The sequence below is a fragment of the Brienomyrus brachyistius genome, chromosome 6 (assembly GCF_023856365.1).
Source record: "Brienomyrus brachyistius isolate T26 chromosome 6, BBRACH_0.4, whole genome shotgun sequence".
Lineage (NCBI taxonomy): Eukaryota > Metazoa > Chordata > Actinopteri > Osteoglossiformes > Mormyridae > Brienomyrus > Brienomyrus brachyistius.
The window spans coordinates 15401908-15426432 of NC_064538.1; the positions used below are offsets into that span (position 1 = coordinate 15401908).

General features: G+C 44.4%; 1 protein-coding gene across 4 annotated transcripts in view; it reads right to left on the bottom strand.

Annotated features, from left to right (window-relative positions):
- LOC125744986 (kelch domain-containing protein 8B-like) overlaps window positions 1-24525 on the bottom strand; it is a 68865-nt gene that overhangs the window by 25334 nt on the left and 19006 nt on the right. For 3 of the 4 annotated variants that reach the window (XM_049017349.1, XM_049017350.1, XM_049017351.1), the window contains one exon: window positions 2404-2568. The exons of the other annotated variant lie outside the window; for it this stretch is intronic. In XM_049017349.1, the coding sequence (XP_048873306.1) occupies window positions 2404-2568 (165 nt within the window). The remainder of the gene's footprint in view (window positions 1-2403; window positions 2569-24525) is intronic. 4 annotated transcript variants of the gene reach the window in all.

Consider the following 24525-nt stretch of genomic DNA (forward strand, 5'->3'; position numbering starts at 1 on the left):
TGTCACTCAGAAATGCCTGCCATGGAGTATGAGCAAACCAAGGGTGGACGGAACTGGGCCACCTCCTCAGTGCGCTCAAAGGATGTACACATCACTGCACTGCCAAGACTCCCATCTAGGGGGCGCAGAGAACCTGTCAACGGTGAGGGCAGGGCCGAATGCGGCACTGTGCAAAATGTCACAAATTCTGCATGTGTTGAAATTCCCTCTCATCGCTGCCAAAGGCAGAAAGGCTGCAGGGGGCGGGCCAGGGCTCACTCCGCCACTGATCCATTGCCAATTCTGGTAGTTTGTTTTCCACTGAGAGAGAAGGCAGAGGGAAAAGCAAGAGCACCCAGCCTCTGCTTACGGAGGAGACGAGCTCTCACGGCAGAGAACAGGGGCCTTACACCAATGATGGCCGCCGTGAAAAATGGACTTTTGGATAACAAAAGCATAAAGTAAAACAGAACCGTGCCAATGAGACATGAAAAACTGGCCGGGACAACTGGTTCTGCTGGCGAGAGGAACCCAAAGCTCAGAACCCGCAGTGCTGGGACACAGAACGGGCCCCCAGTAAGGGGAACGTCTCGCTTGATTAAAGCATCGCTGGCATCGCCTGTGCTGCCACCACGCAGGAAGCTTCAATGCGAAGGAAGATCAAAGCGTCTGCAGAAATCATTAGGCTAACAGTAGAATCCCCCCCCCCACAAACACGAACACACACCCCCTTCCCAAAAAAAAAAACAGCATTCTGTTCATTAATGAGAAGCTCACACATGCCTTGTTCTGAGGCTTGTGATCTGTGCTGGGGCTGAGAGGGGGCTGTGCAGGGTGGGGGTAGCAGAGAGCATCCAGGGCGCCATCTCCACGGCGACGCGTCGGCTCCTGCCAGTCAGATCACCTCAAGCTGCATCCGAGCGCATTTCCATAAATAAAGTGATTATCGGGCAACACATCTGTCACCGGACCGCCTGGTGCAATTCGGCCACAGACCCGAGAAACTATGGCTCCATCCAGTCTGGGGTCTAATGATGCAAGTCCACTATTGCCGCCTGGCCAGGAATGAAGCTTGTTTGTCTGACAATAAAAACAGGATGACGATCAAGACCATCGACATATGGCGGCAAATAGATAAAGCAGAGATATGCAAAGGGACGTGGCTCACGCATTTATCTGTCATGTGCCCTTCCAGTTCACATCGGGCTGTGGAAAACGCCATGCAGTTTGGGCATAAGGATGTCAGGTTGTGGAGGTTTCAATCCATAATAAAAAATAATAAAAAGTTCGTAAGAGATTTTAAAAAAAAATCTTCATGATTCATGTTCACATAATGGATGTTTTTGATGACAGGGGAGGCTAAATGAATCGCTGCACATTATGAGTATCTGGGTCCAGGATACAGCACTCTGATGTGAGTTCGCTTTTAAAAAGCTGCAAGCTTAACACAGTAAGAAACACATGAAATGAATCATTTAGCACCGGAGCGCACTGCCCTTCCTGACTCACGCCGGCTGAAACCTCGGTTCTGATCGGCATCCTCTGCTGCCACCAAGTTGATGGGCAATCACGTGCACGGAAGGATTGTGTCCGAGGTGTCGGCACATCACTGGACAGCCGCTGTGACGCCACCTGATACGCCTGTCACTGGACCGAGAGGCATGTGCGGGGACACGGTCCAAAGCTCAGCATCATACAGGCCTTCGGCGGGCGGTGGTGCCATAATGCGTGCAACCGGAAGCTGAGCAGTCAACCACCATGGGCCCAGGCCAGGTTAAATTACACGGTGAATTTCCGCACTGACTCGGCCATCATGACGACGGCCATATGCGGTATTCTGAATGCATTCAGAAAGGAACGCCGTGAAAGGTTTAGACTATGAAAGGATGTGCTGTTAGCCAGCGGTGTGCTCAGAAACAGGAAGAGAGACGCATGCGATGGCACAGGCCGTCACGAATGCGGGGCGCAACACTCATACTCCTGCTCTTCTTATCCTTGCTTACTATTGCTGCTCTTCCGGTTGTTATTATTAGGGCTGAGCAGAGCTGAGCATCACTTGTTCTCCACTCTCTCTCTCTCTCTCTCTCTGTTTCTCTCTCTCCCTCATTCTTGTTACGCTAATGAATATTCACTAGCCGTCAGTCCTGAATATTTTCTTCGGAGTGACAGACTGGCAGCCTCAAAAAGAGAGCATGCCAATAATGATTATCATCAAACACATAAGTAACGGTCTCACTGTCGTAAATATTCAGGGTAATCCTTTCTTCCTCTGAGCTCTCTGTGTAAAAACTCACACCCCCGTTCCTCAGCCGCAAGTAAGGAGCGCGCAACGTGTCAGCTGAGGAGACTGAGAAGCAGCAAGGACGACCTGGGGAACAAACAGGAGAGCCAGAGGAGGAGGAGGAGGAGGAGGAGCAGACGCACCTAGCATGTAAATCTTGTTCCCGCGCAGGAAGGAGGCGGTGCCATAACGAGGAGTCGGCATGGAGGACAACAGCTGCCACTGGTCTTTGGCTGGCTCGTAGACTCGCACCAGCGCCTGGGGGGTCGTGTCCACACCCATGCCCCCCAGCGCGTACACCTTCCCGTCTGAGGAGAACGCAGACACAAATGGCACACAAGACATAAGAACAAAAGAAATTTACAAACAAGAGGTCATTCAGCCCATCAAACTCGTTCATCAAATAGCTCAGAGTTGTTAAAATCTTATCTAGCTCTGATTTAAAGGAACCCAGGGTTTTAGCTTGCGCTACACTAGCAGGAAGACTATTCCATACTCTAACTACATGCCGTGTAAAGAAGTTCTTCCTCAGATTCATTTTATAATGATCCCCTGCTAATTTCCACTTATGGCCATGAGTTTAAACTGAAATAGCCATTTGGCTGAACAGCATCCAGACTTGTTAGAATCTTATATACCTGGATCATGTCCCCCCTTAGTCTCCTTTGCTCAAGGTTAAACAGATTCAGCTCAGTTAACCTCTCCTTATAAGACATTCCTTTAAGACCAGGAATCATTCTTGTAGCCCTACGTTGCACCCTTTCCAAAGCAGCAATGTCCTTTTTAAGGTATGATGACCGAACCTGCACACAATATTCTAGGTGGGGTCTTACCAAGGAACAATATAATCGTAGCATCACTTCCCTTGACTTAAACTCCACACACCAATAGATGTAACCCAACATCCTATTGGTCTTTTTAATTGCTTCCCCACACTGGGGAGAGTGGGACATGGAAGCATCAACATACACACCGAGGTCTTTCTCATAATCAGCTACCTTTATTTCAGTGAAACCCATAAAAAAGCTGTACTTTATATTTCTGCTCCCTGCATGGATTACCTTATATTTATCTATGTTAAATTTCATCTGCCAGGTATCAGCCCAGTCGCTAAGATCCCGTTGTAGCCTCTGTGCTGCTATATCAGTATCTGCTACACCACCCACCTTGGTGTCGTCTGCAAATTACTGTCAATATCATTAATGTAAATTAGGAACAATAGTGGTCCTAAAATTGAACCCTGTAGTACTCCACTATGAACGCAGGGACACTGTGACATTGTGCCTCTATTAACTAGTCGCTGCTTCCTGTCTGTTAACCAGTTTTCGATCCAAGCTACTACAGTTCCTAAAATCCCTGCAGCTTTGAATTTAAGCAAGAGCCGTTTGTGGGGGACAACATCAAAGGCCTTCTGGAAGTCTAAGTAGATCACATTGTAGGCCTTTTTGTGATCAATATCTCTTGTAGCTTCCTCAAACAACTCAAGTAAATTAGTTAAACAGGATCTACCTCTCCTAAATCCATGTTGGCTATCCCTCAGAATGTTATTTGAATCCAGGTAATCTACCATTTTCCCTTGGATTATACTTCCCATTATTTATCCAATTATGCAAATTAAACTGATTGGCCTATAGTTTGCTGGATTAATTTGATCCCCTTTTTTGAATATGAGCGTTATATTTGCATGCTTCCAATCAGAAGGTACCACACCAGCAAATAACAATTTCTGGAATGGTAAAGTTAAAGGTTGGCTAATAATATCCCTGATTTCTTTTAAAGGTCCTAGTGATTTATTTATTTTGATCTTAGCTAGGCTTTATACCAGATCAGCCTCAGTTATACATATACTGGTTATAGACGACGCTGTATTTATACTAAATGGTGGTAAGTTACTCGTGTTCTCTACTGTGAACACCCGTGTGAGGACATATTTCTGGAACACTGAAGCAGAGGATATCGCATGAATGTCAGTCATGTTGATTTTTCTCCAGCCCATCTATTTCCATCAGCTTTGCGAGCGCTTTACCCATAATCCCCGGTGCTTGCCAAGTGCTGCACGTCAGCGTGTTGCTTCAGCCACAATGGAGGAGGAGGCGGCAAACTAAGCAGCACACACAGCTGTGGTCAAACGGTAGCTGTATCTTCTGACAACATTACGTATGTCAAACAAAGAGTGTATTCCAGGGACATTTGTAAAGAAATGAGAATGTGGGTTAGCAGTGAGTTAAAAATCAACTGTGTTATGGCAAAAATTCAGACAGACGTGTCCTGAGCCATAATTAATCTGTGAAGGACCTGGAATATCCAATTATAACCGCACATTCATCAATCGATCCATGCATCCATATTCTACCCAATTATCCTGGTCCGGGGTAATGAAGAGCTTGGAGCTTTGACCAGGCAGGACCGGTCACACGGTTGGGTTACATTATGGACAGGATGCCAGAACCATACACTCACATCCCTAAATTATACAGCAGCTTCCTTCAACCTCCCTCTTATTCTCTCTCTCTCTCACATCTGTGTGAAATTGAGGTCATAGTGTCCATTTTGATGGCAGGTCTCCTAAATCTATCCCAAAACCACAGGGACTTATGAAGTGTAGATTAACACAGGAGAAACGGCCTACATAAAGCAAGGGGATGAGTGGTCAGATCCCGCAGGTCTGCTGGGGCAGGCGCAGCTGTATCCGTCACCCTGACCACAACCCCGCGCACATTGCTGGAAAGCAGGGGGCACTGAAGGGCACAGCTGCATGAGCTTGTGTTTCAGCATGGCACCTACAGCGAGCGCTCAGCCTGCCTGCGTTCGGGTACAGTACAGGGCACGGTTTCACCAGGTGGAAGGAGTGAGCGATGAGAAGGCGAGTGGGCTGCGGTCGAATCTGGGGGGAAAAACTGCAGCAAACCGTACTTCTGAGGGACTCCAAAGGATCCTCGCCGATGCACGATGACACCAAGTGGACAGCAAGTGAGGGAGTTTAATGGGCATATCCTCCCCTTTATTCCCCTCAAGCTCAGTTAAAACATCACTTACTGCCATAAAAACCTCTGGAATTATGTGGCAGAACCAGTGAAAGTCATTCAAACAACCAAACGACCTTGTCAAGAACAACCCATTTATAAGTATTAATGATCAGGAGAACCATTCACTTATACTGATATCTGAAATTTTTTCATCACTTGACAGCTGCATCTAAGGGCTTTTAATTAAATTCAGTTTCCTTGATATAATGCCTTTCTCAATAGAGTGCTTAACCAGGAACCAGTTAAGGGGTACTTAAAGGTATGCAGCAGTTTAAGGTAACTATACTAAAAATGAATGGGAAAAACGACCAGCAGACATTAGAGGAGTGGAAACAACACTCCGTAGTTTCACAGAGGAGGAAGAGATAACCACCAAGGCATCAAGGTCACCTGGCTGACCACCGCAGACATGCTAACGGTACACAGGAAGGGCACACGCTGGGCACCATGTGCTCCATAGGCCAGTCCTTTCATCGCACAGCTGGAAGCTTTTGTTCAGAGTCTGACAGCTAAAGGTTTTCACTCCCTTGCAGACCTCCCGCCTGCATGGCTGCTCCTCTTTCTCCTCTCGGACATTTCATTTCCACCGCGCGCGCGCGCCCTGCTTCTCCATCAGGCCGACGGTTCATCCGCTCGTAGGTGGGGCAAGACGTTGACCCTTTCAACATCCTTCCTCGCCACTGATGAATCTCTTTTTTCAATAAGGCAGCATCAAATTTATCTTGAATTGAATTTGAGGAGGGGAAGAGAGCAGAAATGCTGTGTAAGAGCTCTGCTGGGTCTGTGCATAACGATTTGTCCCGAGGACCCTCCCATACCAGTCACACCCCTTCACACAAACACCCCTTCAGGTCTCTTTTCACACTTTTTTAAGTTGCTAATTCATGTACAAACAATAAAAATCCATGGATCATCTTTCGAATCACTGGCTTCATCATCATCACTGGGTCTGTGAAACATTCTGGACTGGAAATCACACTTATGTTCTTAACAGTCTTACATTTTTTTGAAAGATTTTCAGACATTGCGCAGTCAAAAGATTCAAGGCATTTCTTTCCAATTTCCAAGGTCAAATTTTCACTGTAGTGCCTTTCAAAAAGATACAGAAAAATGCTGTACAGGAAATTGGATCTTAAAAAACCCAGTGGTTAAAAATATCATAGTGTGGATTGGTGATATCGGCCTGACATTATAATTTAACTGGCAATAGGCATTTCCAGTTCTTGATACATTGTTTTTTGTGTGTTTTGGGTTTTTTGTGTCCCCCCCCCCCCCCCCCGCCCGCCAGTTTTGCTGTTAGTTCAAAATTAATTTTGCCTTAATTCAACCCTGCCTTGATTTTCCCTTCATGCTGAATGTCACCGCAATGTAAATAACAACCTTGTCTTCTTCATTCCCTGTGCACATTCTCCCCATTACTTGGCATGAACATATTTGGATTGGCTAGTAGCAGTAATAAAATAGCAATTTCTCCATGCATTCTGTCTCAGTCTGGTGTTTTGCCCCAGGTCCAAGCAAACATACAGTAGCACTTTTCCAGTGATGTGAGAATGTTTGTGAAAAACTTTATGTTCCCACACTGTTACAACAGGAAGCCCTTATAACAGATAAAGGATATTTAATTAAACATATAAGACAAAACATTACAGAATCATGTAATCATTGGATACAGTAAACCATATGTGTTTGAAAAAACAATGAATTGGATAGGAATGAAAGGATAACTGAGGTAGATATTCTGGGTGATGCAGCATAAACTGGGTCTTTTGAGTCTGGGGGGCTCTTACCCATTAACAATATAAAGACCAGAAAGCCTTTGGCTGCCACTGTCAGCATGCGTTTTATGACATTGGTTTATGGAAGTCAATCACGCCTCACACAAAAGACGTCGATTCCCAGAAACAGCCCAGAAAAACAGCTGCTGTAAAGCTGCCCAGAGCCACCGCTGAGGACATGGTGGATAAGGGATTTGGCAAAAAAACAGCTGGAAAGTAGCTCTGATGACTACGACAGCTATAGCACAATGACCAAGCGGACTGAAGCGAGTGCCTTATTGTCAGGCATAATACGCGAGTAGTTTTTTCCCTGCAAAGTCGCTTAAGAAACCTGCCCAGACTGGTGAGAATTCTGTGTTCAGTGGCCAATTTCATTTCCAAAGGTCAGTCCGGCAATTCTGTGAAGCAGCAGCCCGGCACACAGTGTGGGTCAGACAGAGCATATGCTGGGCAATTCAATTTTAGTCGTACTTATAGAGATAAAATCATCAAAAAACTGCTCCATTTTTTCACATGAATCCACGCTGAACAGACTTATAATCGTAATATCATAATAATCTACAACAATACAAGGCATACCTACACAAATACTTTTAATGTATGGGAACCATTCAGATGGTTCCATTCTGCAGAATACAAAGATTAGCCACGCAATCATCTGCTAGAGCAGATTATTAAAAAGACAGACACATCTTTTCGTCAAAGCACTGCAGAGCATGCTCTTTGAATAACGAAACCAACAGAAATAAACGCGCAAGAGATACACAAAAATAAAACTCACTGCACTTACCAGTAAAACAACACTGCTAAGATAGAACTCAATGTTCTTCTCTGCGTGTGAATCAATAGTAAACAGCATTTACTTCCTGGATTAAAATACAGTATCTTTTGCTTTCACTTGCAGGTCACTCCTGGACCACTCATTTTGCATTTCTAACTGCACTACTTACAGCGTGCACAGGAATGGAATATCCATCCATCCTTCCATTTTCCAAACCGCTTATCCTACTGGGATAGGCTCCGGAATGGAATATATTAAAACACATTTGCTGATGTTTTCTCCAAAAAAAAAGATGCAGTTAGGCCCCATTTTCAGACCCAATAGCATTTAGCTCTGTGATCCCTGTAACTGTCTGATTATTAGAAACGTCACATATTTCAGCATTTGCCAGTATTTAAATACCCTGTCTGTCACGCCCAGCTCGTACGATCCTCCTGTGTGCCACGCCCCCCTGATTATCCACGTGTGCTTCCCTGATCATACCCAGCTGTGTCTAGTTATTTTGATCAGTCCTGTCTATTTCAGTCTGTGTCTTACCTCAGTTCCTCGTCTGTCATTGATGTTAGTCTGTGTGAGATGTTTCCTGCTTCCCGTGTCCCCAATAAATCCCTGTTTGCCCGACTTTTGCCTGCCTCCTTACCTGCTCGTTCGCCTCACCCGTTTTCGCGGATCGTGACACTGTCTCCTTCCTAACGTGGCCCTGAGGATCCACGCCTGCAGCTTGTTGCTCCTCATTAGTCTCTGTATTTAAGTACCTGTTTGTCTCGTCATCCCCAGTCCGGTCATTGCTGTCGCTCCTCCAGTCTGCTCATGTCATTCCCCGTAGCAACCTTCTCGCTTTGACCCCTCGTGTTCTCGCTTGTTTCTCTGCTCCTGTTTAGTTTAATAAACCCCTTTCTGTTGCCGAACGCCTGCCTTCAAGCCCTTCATCTCGCATCTCATGACATGGACAAAAAAGTTCGTACTTATTTTTGCTGCCCTTAGAATAAAAAAATACTTATTACATAAATAAATAATGGATTTATTTATTACAGGGACAGTTATTACTGATTATTCATTTAGAAAACAGTGATTAATCACAGTACATGGAAAAATAATACCAATAAAGAAAACAGTGATTAATCACAGTTCATGGAAAAAAAAATAATATCAATTACTGCGCAAGCAGAGGATTTCAGAATTGAATTTGGTTTGGAACATCAACTTGATACTGACACCATCATCAGTAGAAGCCAAGTGTTATTTAAGCCTGCACAGAGCAAGTCCTAAATCTCACCATCTACTTCTTCCTAACCCCCTGGAATAATTGCGGTGCACCATGCCTCCTGCCCCACCCTCCCTTGTGGAGTGGCACCAAGACCAAGGTTCGGAGTTCAGATAAAGATATTTTATTGGTTAGTCAGAACTCTGAGAGTAGCTCATCCTTTTGGAGAATGGGTTTACATCCATCGACCTTCCAAACACTTATCCGGTAGAGAGTGTCACAGAGCTTATCTCAGACAGTCCAGGTTATAAAGCAGGGGAACACCTTGGAAAAGCGGGTTAATCCTTTGTGTCAGAATGAAAAATTATTGGTTCTGACAGATAACCAATCAGATTGCCGTGATGTGAGGCGTGAAGTAACAGCATCGTCCACTGAGCCATCATGCCGCCCCATCAGTGAACATAGTCGTAATTAGTACTGTTTAACAATGAAATGACAGTTCTATATTACAAGGCATAAAAAATAAATATTTCTGTTAAAATTGATATTTGAATTAAATCAAGCTGAACAATTATCTTCAGAGACAAGCTTTCATCCACACATGTGCGATGTATTCTCGGGAGAATATTAAGCTATATTTAAGGTGCCTGCGGACCAGAAGGAAATTGCCAAGAAAAGCCAGGAAGACCATAAGGTTCAATTCCCACTGTGCATTCAGTCCAAAGTGACAAGCTTTTAACTGGCACATTTTAAAGTCCATTCAGTGGGTATTTAAGCTGCCTATGCTTTATAGAGATATGAGCCCTTCATTTCTGAAACGCATTAACTGCAATGGCCACACTGAGGTACTGCATATTTTCTTGAATATAGATTTTTTAAATGCCATTCAGTAAATTTGGAAGCTGTGGAGTAGATATCTCTTTCAATAAACACACACTGAGACAAAGACATTTTCCTTGTGGTTTAAAAAAGACACGAAAATAACAATGTCCGAGTTTTTCCTGCACAAAGCAGACATAAATAATCTGTCAGCATGACCACACTTGGCTTATTTTAAGAGCAATGCTGTAAAGAATATCTCCATGTTACACCCTGACAAACACCCACCTGCCATTCGGATGTTCAACAGCAAACTTGAGTTTCTTTAATAAAAATGTGGTCTTCCTGACAAAAACCTGCTTGGGTGGGGGGGAGGGGGGGGGGGTACACTACCCTCACTGCACATTCCCAGTACAGCACGACTTAGCACATGAGCTCCTATGGTCACTGCGCACAATCACCTCATCTGTTAATGCATAAACCTGTACTGTCGCAGCACAGAATCACAGAATGACGTCCAACTGTGCAAACATGTATCCTCACAACACAGTATAACTTCTTAGTGTGTAGACCTAGACTCTCACAGTACAGAATCACACAATGAAAGGTCCAGAAAACGTCTTTGATATGACACAAAAAAGACACTGCGCACTAATACCACACGTCACCACTATTGTCATGCCAGTGCCCTACGGCAGGGTTTCCAACTTTGATCAGCTGGTGTGAGATTTTCAATTTTAGACAAGTCAGCACACGGGTTTACATGTATGTAACAGTCTCATTACCTTGTAAATACACTGCTCAAAAAAATTAAAGGAACAATTTTGAATCAGTCAGTTCTGGGATATTGATCTGGTCAGTTAAGTAACAGGGGGTTGTTAATCAGTTTCAGTTGCTTTGGCGTTAATGAAATTAACAACAGGTGCAGTTAGGGGGGCAACACTGGGACACATTACCCATTCGATATCAGTATAGATATCCAGCATGATATGCGACAAACCCATTGAGATCTGATATGTTTTCAAAGTGTTCCTTTAATTTTTTGAGCAGTGTAGTTTGCAGGGTTCGCAAACTACCCGTTTTTTAATGTAGCTAATTTTAGGTTTATAGTGGAATGATATTGATTTTCCATCAGATGTTTTGCATGAGCATTAGAGTTTGAAAGCGTGAGTGTCACATCAGATGTGTGAGAGCTGGCAACCCTGCCTATAATGTATATTATGATATGTGCAGCGTTTCCTCCAAGTACATGATCTGGCTGCATTTCTTTAAATATATGTGTCAGCCAGACAAAATATACTGCTTTGTCTTTATTTCCACAAGCTACAAGAGACGCACACTGATAAATGACACCCTATTAGTAGTAATCATGGCTGAGGAGTCACCCTGATAATGGCACTGCACCCTTTCCGCTTATCACATGACTTTATAAGCACAGTCAGCCAAGCATGAAACATATGCAGCACAACTTATCCCCGCACTGTAGTTCTCCACTAGCAGCTAACAGCTGACCCCCTGCTCCCTGCAGAGGCAGCACTCGGCAAACGCCACAGGGGCTGCGAAGCCACGTGGTTGCATAACATCTGGACATCTGTCGACGTCTTTACAGATCAGCATCTGCTGTGGAAAGGTGGCTAAGCAGGCAGGGGGTTGCTGGGGCAGGTGAGGCGAAGAGAGGAGGAGGAATCGCCTGGAGGACTCAGACGTGTCCAGAACCTACAGCCACATCCTCCCATGACAACCCAAACTCCAGGGGCCCTGGAGCCAAATTTAGAAGAATCTCTTCTAAGTAGGGTAACTCCACTCTGATCTCTGGTTGTTTCCACTGGAGACACCATAGCAACAAAAACGCAGCCGAAGAAATTAAATGTGCATCTGGACACGCGCATCTGGAAGGCTGTGTTTGAACCCACAGTGCCCACAGAGCATCCGCTACTCGGTAAGCTGCCCGCCTGCTGCCTGTCTGCTGCCCACCTGCTGCTTACTTCCTCGACGACCAGGCCCTGAGCTTTCCCCCCCCCACAGTAAATCGTTCATTACTCATTTCGTCATTGCTAATGACGCCTAAGGTTCTCAGTCTCACTTTGGGGGCTCGGCAAGTTCAGGAATAAAACAACAGAGGGAAAAAACCATGGCAAACGAACCATGTTTAATCATGTTAGCAGTTATAAGTACACAACTATCATAACCTCAGCTGCTAAACACTCATTGGACCTGGCTTTGTAGCCTCAGGAACAACACATGCATCGGTGCTTAGATTAATAGCCGGGTCATCCGAAAATACCATGCATCTTCCCCATAGGAATCATTTAGCATTGAGGCATTTACCAAGTCTTTCAAATTGTAGTCTCCAGTAAAGTTTTTAACGAACCTCATTAAAGCTCCAAATATAAAAAGAAATGATTACTTTGAAAGTGCAGTACGGACAGAGACAAGCCCTCCTACTGGCCAGACAGCCGCTGGACCCAGCAGAGCATGTGGTGCAAAGGGAACACAATAAAATGAGATAAACAAGGAGAGATTCCTCTTTGGCGGAGGGTAAAAACAAGCCATTCCTCTACTCAATACTACCGGATATGTAAGAGCATCATGTAATAATGAAATAAACAAGTATGTTGCATGCTGACCACATTCAAATATTTTAAAACCACAATTAAACACAATTACGTTATGTAGACGGACTCGCTATCTTTTCCCTGGGTGGCCAACTTTGATCGGCTGGTTGGAGGGAGATTTTCAATTCCAGAGTAGTCTGCACATGCATTTACATGTATGTAACAGTTTTACCACCTTGCAAATAGTCTGTAGGGTTTGCAAACTACCCCAAATCAGCTTCTGATGTAGCTAATTTTAGGTTTATAATGAAATAATATAGATTTTCCGTGAGACCTGCTTGCTTGCGAGTCTGAAAGCGTGAGTGTCATGTGGGAAATGATCAAAAGCAAACTCACACTCGCGGAAAATGATTTCTCAGAATATTTTGGTTCCAGCCATCTTATATCACAAGTGCTGCAAAGTGGAGACAGAGGTGCTGGCATAAATTTACGGTTCTGATTGACCTTTTCTAAAGCTTGCCATTCCGGCTTGCATAATGTAATCATTCCGCGCTGAGAATTACATGCGCAGCTTAAAGAAAAACAACAGGGAGAAGGGGGTGACCTTATACATTATCTGTGGCTCTAAAGACAAACGGCTACAACGTGGGGAGGAAAAAGAAGAGTAAAATTCCTTCCTTTATTTAGACTGCATAGGAAGCGGATTATTCACTGTCAAAGAAAGATGGCCAGGAAAAAGGGGATTTAGTTCAGAGCAGTTCCCTTTTTACACCTCTCGAAATCTGAACATATTTCAGGACAAAGCTGAGAGACAACGAAGGAGATGGTGACTAACCACAGGTGGAGAAATCTGACAGGCTCTAGTGTGTGTTTGGGTTCATTCGACTGACACCAGGCAGGGACCTGCAGAAAGCATTCTCCTTCAAAACGACTTCTGTCAACCAACATTTTAGTGGACGAATAATAAGCACCTTCCCACTCATAACCTATGGGAACAAATGGGAACGTTCCAGTACACTGGTGGAGTGACTCCATTTCAGGCGACGTAAGACTGTTCTGATAAAATTTAAAATGGAGCTTCTGAAAGCAGTTAAGGCTGAGCAAAGGCCTGAGGGTTGTTTATATTTGGAAGATTATAGTTGTTGACAATCCTGTGACCTGTCAGAGATCAAATCATGCCACCTCGAATCTAATTATGTCCAGTCTTTTTCCCCCAGCTGCCATAATTCTATAAAGCATAAAAAAATAAAATAATGGTGAAATAAAACTTCCCTTTCTGTAACATGTAACTTTAACATGTGCTTCGGTTTTCGGGCTTGAAATACTACATAAAATCTCAGTAAGTGTCAAATACTCTTTTATGTTAATTTCTGTATTACTGCATTAGTCCATCCATCCATATCACCCAGTGGCAAAGTACAGTATGTTTTAAACTGAAATTTACCAAAGTATTACTGTAGCAATTTAATCACAGCCCATTAAAATGCAGACAATATTTCACCATGCAGAATCTGATTAACTAATGTATGATCTGGAACAAATTTCCTAATGAAACCAAATACACCAGAGTAAATTGAAAAATGAATTAAGTGGGGCCAGCAGTAAATCATAGCGACTTTACTCTGAGGTTTAATGCAATGCGGCTCAGTCTGCAGGCACGTCCGCCTCTTCCAAATGCTCCTGCGGCTGTCCTTCAGATGTGCTGGCACAGCAAAGCATGTACATCTGCCCACTCACAGCTACAAGCAGCTCCTGTGCAGTGCCTCTGTGACATCAGAGCAGTCATCTGGTACAGTGTGGGTCAAGAACACAAACAAGTATTTTTTTTCCTTTTGGCAGACAAAACAAGGTCATTGCAAACAAAACACTATCATGGCAAAGGAAATATTATGACGGCAGACAAAACAAGCTCATGGCAGACATAGGTAGCCATATCTAAAACTACCTTTCAAATACAAGCACCCCTTGTTTGGTGACAGAGTTCCGTGCCAACAACCAGGTCATCAAGAGAAATGGCCAATAAGTGAAAATCACAGTGGCATAGGCGTGGCCTCGACTGCCCTTACGACTTCAACCTTCCATACTCTTTTACCCTTTACGAACTTTACATTTTTCACAACATTTTGTACCTTCTGCTTCAAAGATCTTTCCCATTCTGGCATGAGTTGTAGTCAGGCATACAAAATTTGGTCACAAATGTGAAATGGGTAGAGTGCTCCCACTGGGTCGGGTCGGGGGTCCTTCCCCAAGTGGAGGAGGTTAAGTATGTTGGGGTCTTGTTCATGAGTGAGAGAAGGATGGAGCAGGAGATCAACAGGCGGATCGGTGCGGCGTCAGCAGTGATGCAGGCGCTGCATCGGTCTGTGATGGTGAAGAAGGAGCTGAGCCAAAATACAAAGCTCTCCATTTACCAGTCGATCTATGTGCCTACCCTCACCTATGGTCATGAGCTATGGGTAGTGACCGGAAGAACGAGGTCGTGACTACAAGCGGCTAAAATGGGTTTCTTCCACAGGGCGGCTGGGCCCTCCCTTAGAGATAGGGCGAGGAGCTCAGTCATCTGGGAGAGACTCAGAGTAGAGCCGCTGCTCCTCCGCATTGAGAGGAGCAAGATGATGTGGCTCGGGTATCTGGTCAGGATGCCTCCTGGACGCCTCCCTGGTGAGGTGTTCTGGGCATGTCCCACTGGGAGGAGGTCCCGGGGAAGACCCAGGACATGTTGGAGGGACTATGTCTCTCAGCTTGCTTGGGAACGCCTCGGGATTCCCCCGGAGGAGCTGGATAAAGTGGCCGGGGAGAGGGAAGTCTGGGTTTCCGTGCTTAGACTGCTGCCCCCGCGACCCAACCCGGAAAAACGGTAGATGATGGATGGATGGATGGATGAATGGAGTTTTTAGCATCTACTTTTATCCATACAGCTTCTGTACTTTTATTTTTATCAGTGAGATCCCTTGCCTGCAAATTTTCTTTTACATATATTGCAATACGACCTCCCTTCTTTCCTATCCTGTCTCTACAGAACAACGTATAACCATCCATATTATATTCTTCTCCATCATTGTCGCTCATCCATGTTTCATTTATTCCTATAAAGTCGTGTCTGATGAAATTAAAGCCTCTAAATCATGAATTTTGCTTCTAATACTCCTAGAATTTAGATAAAGACCGCCTTTTACAGTGTCCACTTTCAATATGAAATGGGGCTTTCCGTCTCTCCCCACCTATATTCTTAACTAACCTCCCTGCCTTTTGTAAACTCATCTTTGCTTTGTGGATGACTTTCAGCACATGAAATTCTACCCTTAATATAAATCACACAGAACCATAAAGCATTAATGTGTATATTTCTCTTTAAAATAACAAACAGAGCAATGTGCCGCTATACTGTATCTGCCAAGAAAACTTCTTCCCAGAAGCATTAAAAGCAAAGAAGAGCAGCTAAGTAACAAGTCAGACAAAGCCCCCCCCTATTCCTCACTTTTCCATGTCTAGCAGTTGTGTGGACAATCGACATGCTATTGGTAGAGCTGACCTTCTGAGAACCTCAGTCTGGTTCCATCCTCCCAGGGACTGACTCTGACTCCAGCACACATTTAAATATATTTCAATATTACTGCATGGATACAGACCTCCAGTCTCCAGTTTTTTGCCTGTATCAATGGTTCCTCAGCCCTCTGTTAAATACTAAGAGAAAGACTCACTGCGGACTCTGTGTGCCTGTGTGTATATGTGTAGACATCGAGTTTGATGATTCACTCACCAGTCCTGTCCCTGACAGACGCTAATAAAAGCCATGCTTGTGGGCGGATGTTTATTTTGAGGTTCATGCTAATTATCAGCTTCGTTAACTCATTAATCCGCAGGCTCCAGTGTGAGAGCCGGCATTATTCTGGTCAGACTTAACTATTTGTCTATATTACCATCCTGTTTGAGGCAAATCAAACGCGTGGCTGGTGAGCTGTATATCAGAGCCCTGATATACCTGCTGTCAGAAGCGGTACGAGATGCCGCTCTGTTGTTAGTCGAGAGGATGAGCACAAATAAACACCTCTGCCTCCTCAGCTCACGTTGCCAAATCATCCAGATCTGAAGCAGCAGCAGCCCCACTCCTAGGAGCAAGTAAAAGTGATCAGCAAAGATGCGTTCTATAAATGCCAGAAGTCTCCATAAGAGTGACCTCACGTTGGCCTAGAGACGGCCAGGAGTAACAAGGTCTTTTAAGGGCCAATTACGGCGCAGGTGCCCCGTGACATATCGGAAGGGTGGAGAATGAACTATGTGGTGGGCTGCTTGGCCTTCGAGATGCACAGATGATCAGCATGCAGAACGAGCTAGAAGCAGACGACCTGGGTGAATGGACAACACTGAGCATGACAAGTTTGCTGCATTACAAGTATGGACACCAGAATGAAAAATATGAATATAACCTAGCAATTCTGTGTGAGATCTATCCACAAAAATGGATCTCAGGAGAGGACTAGGAGAGACACCATCTCTCCACTATCTGCTTCTGAAAAACATTAGGGTACACCTGGAACAGTGAAATGTCATTTCCCCCCACCAGAGCAGGGGAGGTTAGCAATGTGGGGGAGATGGCAGATCTGCATCAGATGATGAAAGTGTGTCTGAAGTGCCTTTGATTTCCTTGGTCGTGAATTTAAAAAAAGGTAGCGCGCATTCATAGCGCCGCTGGCACTCTCCTTTAATGGCATGCAAAACAAATGGTGCTCATTCAAACTAGGGCGTTTTACAGCCTCTCCTCACGACAGCTGCGTTTATAGCACAGCTTGCAAATAAATGAGACACCGGCCGGACTTGATGCAACCAGCTGGTTCCACGCCTTTTGTATTCTCGAGTGCGTTTTACAACTTGAAGGGAGCTGTATCATGCATGAAACTGAACCATAATGGAGACCACAAACGTTAAGTGCAAAAAAGACTAGAACAGTGCCAAAATAGATGCACTTCAGACATATTTTTTCCAGTACAAAACCAGATCACAGAGTTTTATTAATTAATGAATAAAAGTTCCTTGAGGTTTCCCTAACCTTTATATGATTAATCAGTGTTAGAACTTCTTGGAGTGGCTTTTAAAAGAACTACCAGTTACATAAGAAGAATGTTACTGAGTGATAGTTTTCTGTTACTGCTGGTTAGTCTGTGAGTCAGTTTGTGATCCAAGTGATAATGGCATTTCACCAATATCCATTTTGATAATAGATGCTAACGGCATGGAATGCATAATAATTTCACATTCAGCATGTCTCATGTGCAGGACCTACTGTGACTGGCAATAACTAAAAACAAAAAAACTAAACAAAAAGCAGAACATGGCCAGAAAGAGAAGAGCTACGATTCAGAAATAAATTATACAGGAAATAGTATGAAATATTTTGGACAACCAAACCTTTCTATATGCCACCAAGTTCTACAGAAGCATCCAAACGAATAAGAAGCTGCTACAGGTTAGGAAAACAGTGTAACTGCTACATCACATTGGATGGCTTCTCAAATACGATTGTAATGGATTGTAAGGAAAAAGGTCAATGAGACCCTGCAGCTACAGGAAGGCTCCCTCAAAGCTCAGATAAAGCTGTCAGCAGGTGGCCAGAGGTCTCTTGTTAGAGAGAGAAAAAAATTGGTCTATAAATGGAGCAGAGGGTTCTCAGGCAAGCCATATTTGTGCAGGCCTCTCAGCGAGTCTTGAAAGCGATGACCTCTTCAGGCCTGATCTCCCAAAATTTGTGTCCCACCAGGAATGTGGGCCGCAAGAAAACTGGCATCGAGTGCCAACACTATTAGAAATTACTGCGAGGGAATTGGGGTTTAGCGAGTGAGCCAATCCAGGCAGTGTACAGACAGTGTGCAGCCCAGAAGACATTATGTTTATCAGTCTATTTTAAGCCCTGGGAAGGAGGAACTGGTGTGCGTATAACTCACATTGAATCATGCTTTATATGTCTAGTTCCATCCATCAGCTCTATACACTTTCCATAACCGCACGTCACATGCTGTGTGCGTATGGCATGCTGGGCAGGGCAGCATTCCATCACCAGGGACTAACACACACACATGATCACACCATTTGGGTACGTCAGAGAAATTCACCTAAATGCATGTTTCTGCATTACAGAGGAAAATTGAGTAAACATAGTGAAAAAATTATTTGACCCCCTGCTGAATTCTTAAGTTGACCCATTAATAAAGAAATGAGAAGTCTGTGATTTCACTGGTATGTTTATTTAAACAGCAAAAAAAAAATTATTAACAAAACAAGCAAGAAAAAATCATTATGTAACAGTAACAAACCAATTTGTCATTTATCTAGGGAAATAAATATTTGATCCCCTACAAGCCAGCAAGAAATTAGGTCAAGTACATGTGCACTAACACAGAACAAGTAGTACTTAATTAAGTATTAACAGATACCAAGCTATCATTGTCATTTAATGGCATTACTTTGTTAAATAGTATTCTTGGGTCACTAACCTGTCTACATCTTTAACCTTATCACCATGGGAAATACCAAAGAGACGTCTAGGGACACCAGAGAAAAGGTTTCCCTCACTGTAGTTTCACTACATGTCCACATTATGTTTACATATTCAGTATGACTGCCCTGAAACACTATGACCTTCAGAAAATGTTTTCCACAATTGCCATCACTCATCTACACCCTGCCCTCTTCAGGACATGACGGTCAAAGCGGCTGCACGAGTCGATGATTCACTGACAAATTTAGTCAAAGCTTACAAAGGAGTCCAGTGACCTGAGCAGACGTGGTGCTGGACCTTGGAGCCCAACCCACCACCTGGGAAACCTCCAATCAAAAGCGACACAGTGACGCTGTTTCATGGCTGTAATCCCACCCTGAACCATGTTGGCACCTCCAAACCAAGAAGACGCCAGAAGCTCCACAGCCCCTCATGCCCTGCTCTGTTCCTTCCAGCTGAGGTTGTAATCAGTCTTATGAATCACCCTCTATCAGATCTTTTTTATTGTAAAAGATTTCTGTCTTTTGTCTCTCCATAGGGGACCATGGTAAAAAAAAAGAGGTTGATCAGAGTGGAACGTTTTTCGATCCTCTGGTGTCAGCATTGCTCCCTCATGTACTTGGAGATTGCCTGAGTCACGCTGCATGTATTGCTGGCTGAGTCTCCGGCGCCCTCCCATTTACTCACATTAAATAATGCACCAACCTCCACACACCAACTAAAAGGTGAACTATATATAGAGCCTGGGATGATGAAGCAGGAGGAGGACTTTCTCCAGAACCTCACCTGCATGCCAGTGCCACTGAATGATCTCGCAGGTGGAGAGTCGTTTGCATCCATATTAACTCCCACCACAGGACAAATAAGGTAAAGTGAAAAGGAGGCATTCTGGAGGCATCTCCATGGGGGGGGGTCATAAATTATATTAGACTGTAAACTGGCAGATGCATCATGCAGCCCTTAGCGAGCTACACAGACACTGCCTGCCCTGGTCACGCATCGCCGCTGCCAACAGTAAGCCTTTCATGCTCTAAGATGAAACGTCAGGACGTTGCCAGTGTGTACAACAGCGAAGGCACATACTGTATACAGTGCACTTACATATTGTTTTACACATTTCATTTAAAGGAGTACAAGATGATTTCAGGACCAGGCTGCAGAATGGAAGATAAAGGGTGGAGATCAAACACTCTACATCTCAAAGGCTTTTTTGCCCATAAGGGCACACCTGTTTCAAACAAGACATTTTTTTCTGACTAACCAAGATGCCAACACCAAGGCAACACACACAGGTAGATAAACTGGAGTGCTTGCAGTCCCAGTACAAATGGCACTGAGATCTTGGGCTTTATGCAATAATAAACCAATGTGATGGCAGGCCAGAGAATTTCCAGAAAACATAACCGTGGAAACCAGCTCCACCAAAAAACGACTTGAGGAGTGCTTCCACAAGCATTCCAGCTCCATTCCAACTCTCTTCATTTTGTGCACTATGCCGCTGAAAGGCCAATGGGATGCTACTATACACAGTCTATAATTGTACATATTCATTTGCCAGGACTAACAGCACATCCATTCACAATTGCCCAGTAATGTCTGTTTCCAGAGGTCTTTTTCATGGCTCAGTGAATAATAAACATATTCCATTAACAGGTGTTAATGATGCGCCTCAGGGCTTACACTTTGTATTTATAAAATAAAAAAAAAACACAATGTTCTGTCACATGTACATACTTCTTTCATTCTGGTGCATTTTCATAAATAAACCAAAATACTTATCATCTGTTCACCTAATTAACCTGTTTTTTCTATCAATTAGCACTGAATTGTGACAGCAAAAAGGATTTTTCTGCTTGTTGACAGGGTATGTATTTGATGCTTAATTACTGATTTAATTGCTCTCGATTGCAAGGTAAAAAGCTCTTCAAGCTTTCAATCTTCAAGCAGAACAAAAGGCTCAGAAAGTAATATGTCCCCCACCATAAATTTTGCCGAGTGGTGGGGGTGCTCCACGACAAACCCAACGTTCAACCAAGAAAATGCCCAGTATGCCATGGCAGATGATCGATCCAGTCGTGGATCTCCTCTCTTAAGAACCTAAAGAGTGGCTAAGGTCACTCCTGCCAAAGCCACAATTGAACATTTGTTAGAGTTCTTCAGCCTCAACACTAAACCATTCCAGCCTGGAAAACACCAACACTGCACACTTGAGGAAAGAGACTCTGCAAGCAGAATTTACCTACAGATATCAGCCATGACAGCTGTGCTTAAGAACGCAAAAATGGAATGAAAATGAATTGAAGCTTATTCTAACATGTTTAAAATGATCAACACCAAGTCAGAAAGCAGCAGCACAAGAATACGACCATCTCTCAGCCATAACCGGCTTTGTGCGGCGCTCTTCATTCATGGTGAGAAATCCTGCGTTGTTGCCTGCCTTGCGCCCATAGCCCCCCCACTCCCGACCCTGAATAGGACAAGCGGTTTCAGGAAATGGATGGATGGATGTATTTTCAAAAACAGCTGCTCTGGGACATGTGCTTAGGTTAACTGTGGACCTCCATGGACAAGTCCTGAGGAACCTGATGGTTTCTTCAAGGGATGTGAGGTGCAGAATGTGCATAGAGACCTCTGAGGAAGTATTGGGAGATGCAGAAAGAGCAGCTCAGATCCATGTGCTTTGCAGAAACCGGGGTGAAGCTCTGAATTAACAAAGTGCCCATTCACTTTCAGATTATGCATGTCTTGCATTTTTCTGCAAGACAGTGTCTGTGGAAGGTACTTCAGAGCCCCTTCCCAGTCAATACAAGCGTGGAGATTCTGGACAGAATTAGTTCTTGACAGTTCCAGTTAAAAAAAAGATGGTATTTCTAAAGGGTTAATTACCTACACATAGCAACCGCTTTCCGTAGAAACAGCCATCACCATAGAAACCAAAGTTTAAAATCCCCTTTCTTTTGATAACGGTTCTCTGTACACAGCAAGCTAACATGTGTAAATTACATTGCTTAACATTGTAGGGGTCAATGCAAGTAACGCTTTTCATTCAGTTTCATATATAACGAAATCCATAACATCAAATCTTCCCATAAACAACCTCCCTTCTTATACTGGTCAATATCCATGAGAAATGTTTAACTGATTGATCAAATCACAGCGTTTTGGGGGCCAATTGGAGAGATGATGGAAGGCCAATTGGAGCGATAATGGAGGGCCAACTGGAGGGATGATGAAGGGCCAACTGGAGCGATGATGGAGGGCCAACTGGAGCGATGATGGAGGGCCAACTTGAGCGATGATGGAGGGCCAACTGGAGCAATAATGGAGGGCCAACTGAAGCGATGATGGAGGGCCAACTGGAGCGATGACAGGGAGCGTGAGGAGGGCCTCACGCTCAGAGAGCGCAATGGAAGAGATCTCCTAAAAGCAAAAATGGTGTTGTGCCTCTTACAATGACTAGGGAGGGGCCCGACTCTGCAGGAAGATCCTCTTTTTCCCAGGGCTTTGGCTGTGAATTTTGTTTGGGACACCGTGTTTCCGCTCTTGAGGTAGTCAGACTCCCAGAATACACCACTGTACCAAAATGCTCACACTGCAGAGGGCCTTCAGGAGGTACTTACTGCGGCACAGAGGCTCATCCCTCTAAGTCTCTGCACTTCAGCAGACTGAAAAGCAGACACTGAGCTGATCACCATCTGGAAAACTCAAAACCCTCCTATTGTTGTTTAACTTATTGAAATTGCTTCGTTCTGGAGCATGAGGATCTACAGAGCAGCTGGATCTGATCATGTCTGGCTGCTGAGCCCATGTTAGATGTAGATAAACAGTAAGAACTCAAGCCATGAGGACTGGCAAAACTCACACCCTGGCACAGTTGGCACTACCCACACCCTGAACAACTGGCATTACCCACATCACCCACATCCTGATACAGCCCACACTATCCGCAGCCTGCACCAGGTGGATTTACCCACACCTTAACTTCCCTACAGACATTATAACTTTCTAACATAAAGGGCCGGGGGGGTCAAGCCCTGCCTCAGTGATCTCAGGACATTACCTTAGGCATTCTAAGGTTTTTCTCTATTATCAGGTAAGTGTGTACATGTAAATTAACATGATATAATATCACATAAAATATAATTTATGACCAGGGATCAGCTGTGGCTAGGAAAAGAGCACTTGATGGCTGGATGTCATCCCTGAAATTAACCAAAGGGTGACTAAGCTATGGGACCTGGAGCACCCCCTTTAGCAGGAGGCTGCTGCATTAAGCTAGTACGGTTCACGGGGTAGGACCCACACCTCTGAGGTTCTAAGCCAGCAACCTGTGAAGGGATGCAACTGTTGAACATTTGAACAAGGCCTTTAACCTAAATTGCCATAGGGGTACTGGACACTGGCTGACTCTGCACTTTCTGACCCCAAAACCTTTATATACGGCTGTGTCATGGAGTGCAAGATGGGATATGAAAACTCCCCAATTTCCCCACAGGGATGAATAAAGTATTACTACTATTATTATTATTATTATTATTATATATTATTACAAGCAAGAAAAGGGAAATCAATACAGACAGCAAATATAAAGGGAATGGGGATTGTCTGAGTCACAGAATACAAATGATCCTGGGGGCTGTTTCTGCATGAAAGAGACACTATTCACACGCCTGCTCAGAGATAAACATGCATACTGTCATGCCCCGCTCACCCAACCCTCTCGGCGGCCACGCCCCCTCGTTAACCTCGTGTGGATTCCCAATGTTCACCAGCTGTTTCCTGTTGCTGTCATTGGTTCGAGGTATTTAGTCCGTGTTTCAATTTGATTCCCCAGTCCTGTCATTGACGTCGTTTACTGGTTGTGTTTAGTTCCTAAGTGTGTTACCTCCTGGATTAAACCCTCGTTTCCCGACTTCCCGACTCTCGCTTCCGTTTCCCCGGTTCGTGCCTGCACAGCACACGACACATACAGTCATGTGCAAGCACCAGGACATCTGCTCACACACATATGTGCACACCCCCTGTAGCTATGTCACTGCCTGGATGGGGGCGCACACAGCCAAATTTAGATTGGGCTGAGGTGCACAGATGTGTGTAACCAAAAATAATTTTTAGAAATTCTTTTTAATTACTCAAACTGGGAAAATGATATCTGGGAAAATGATTAGTTGATGCCTGCTTGTTTCAGGGCTGGACACCAGTATGATTGGTTGAATGTCTTCAACAAGTGTCAGGCATTGCTGATTATCCACAGCGACAGATGTACAGCTCTTCTGGAAGAGAATGGTCACCGTGCTTTTACGCAGGTCTAGGGGTAGACTGTGTACTGCCAAAAATAACATGGCAACTAAAATGGAGAGCATTGGTGAGTGATCCGGCACTCTCTGTACAAGTGCACAGGTGTTCTTCGCATTCATCAGTTTTTATGTATCTTACGGTGGTAGATTGAGTGAGTAGTGCCTTGAAGTCGTACTGCTGAGGAACAAATGCCTCAAGCCTCGGCGCTGAGTAGGATGAGTTCTGCAAAACACCTCCTTGCGGAGCAGAGCGCTGGTCTTTGTCATCATGGAGACGACCGACCCCACAGCCTGCACACACGCACACACACACAC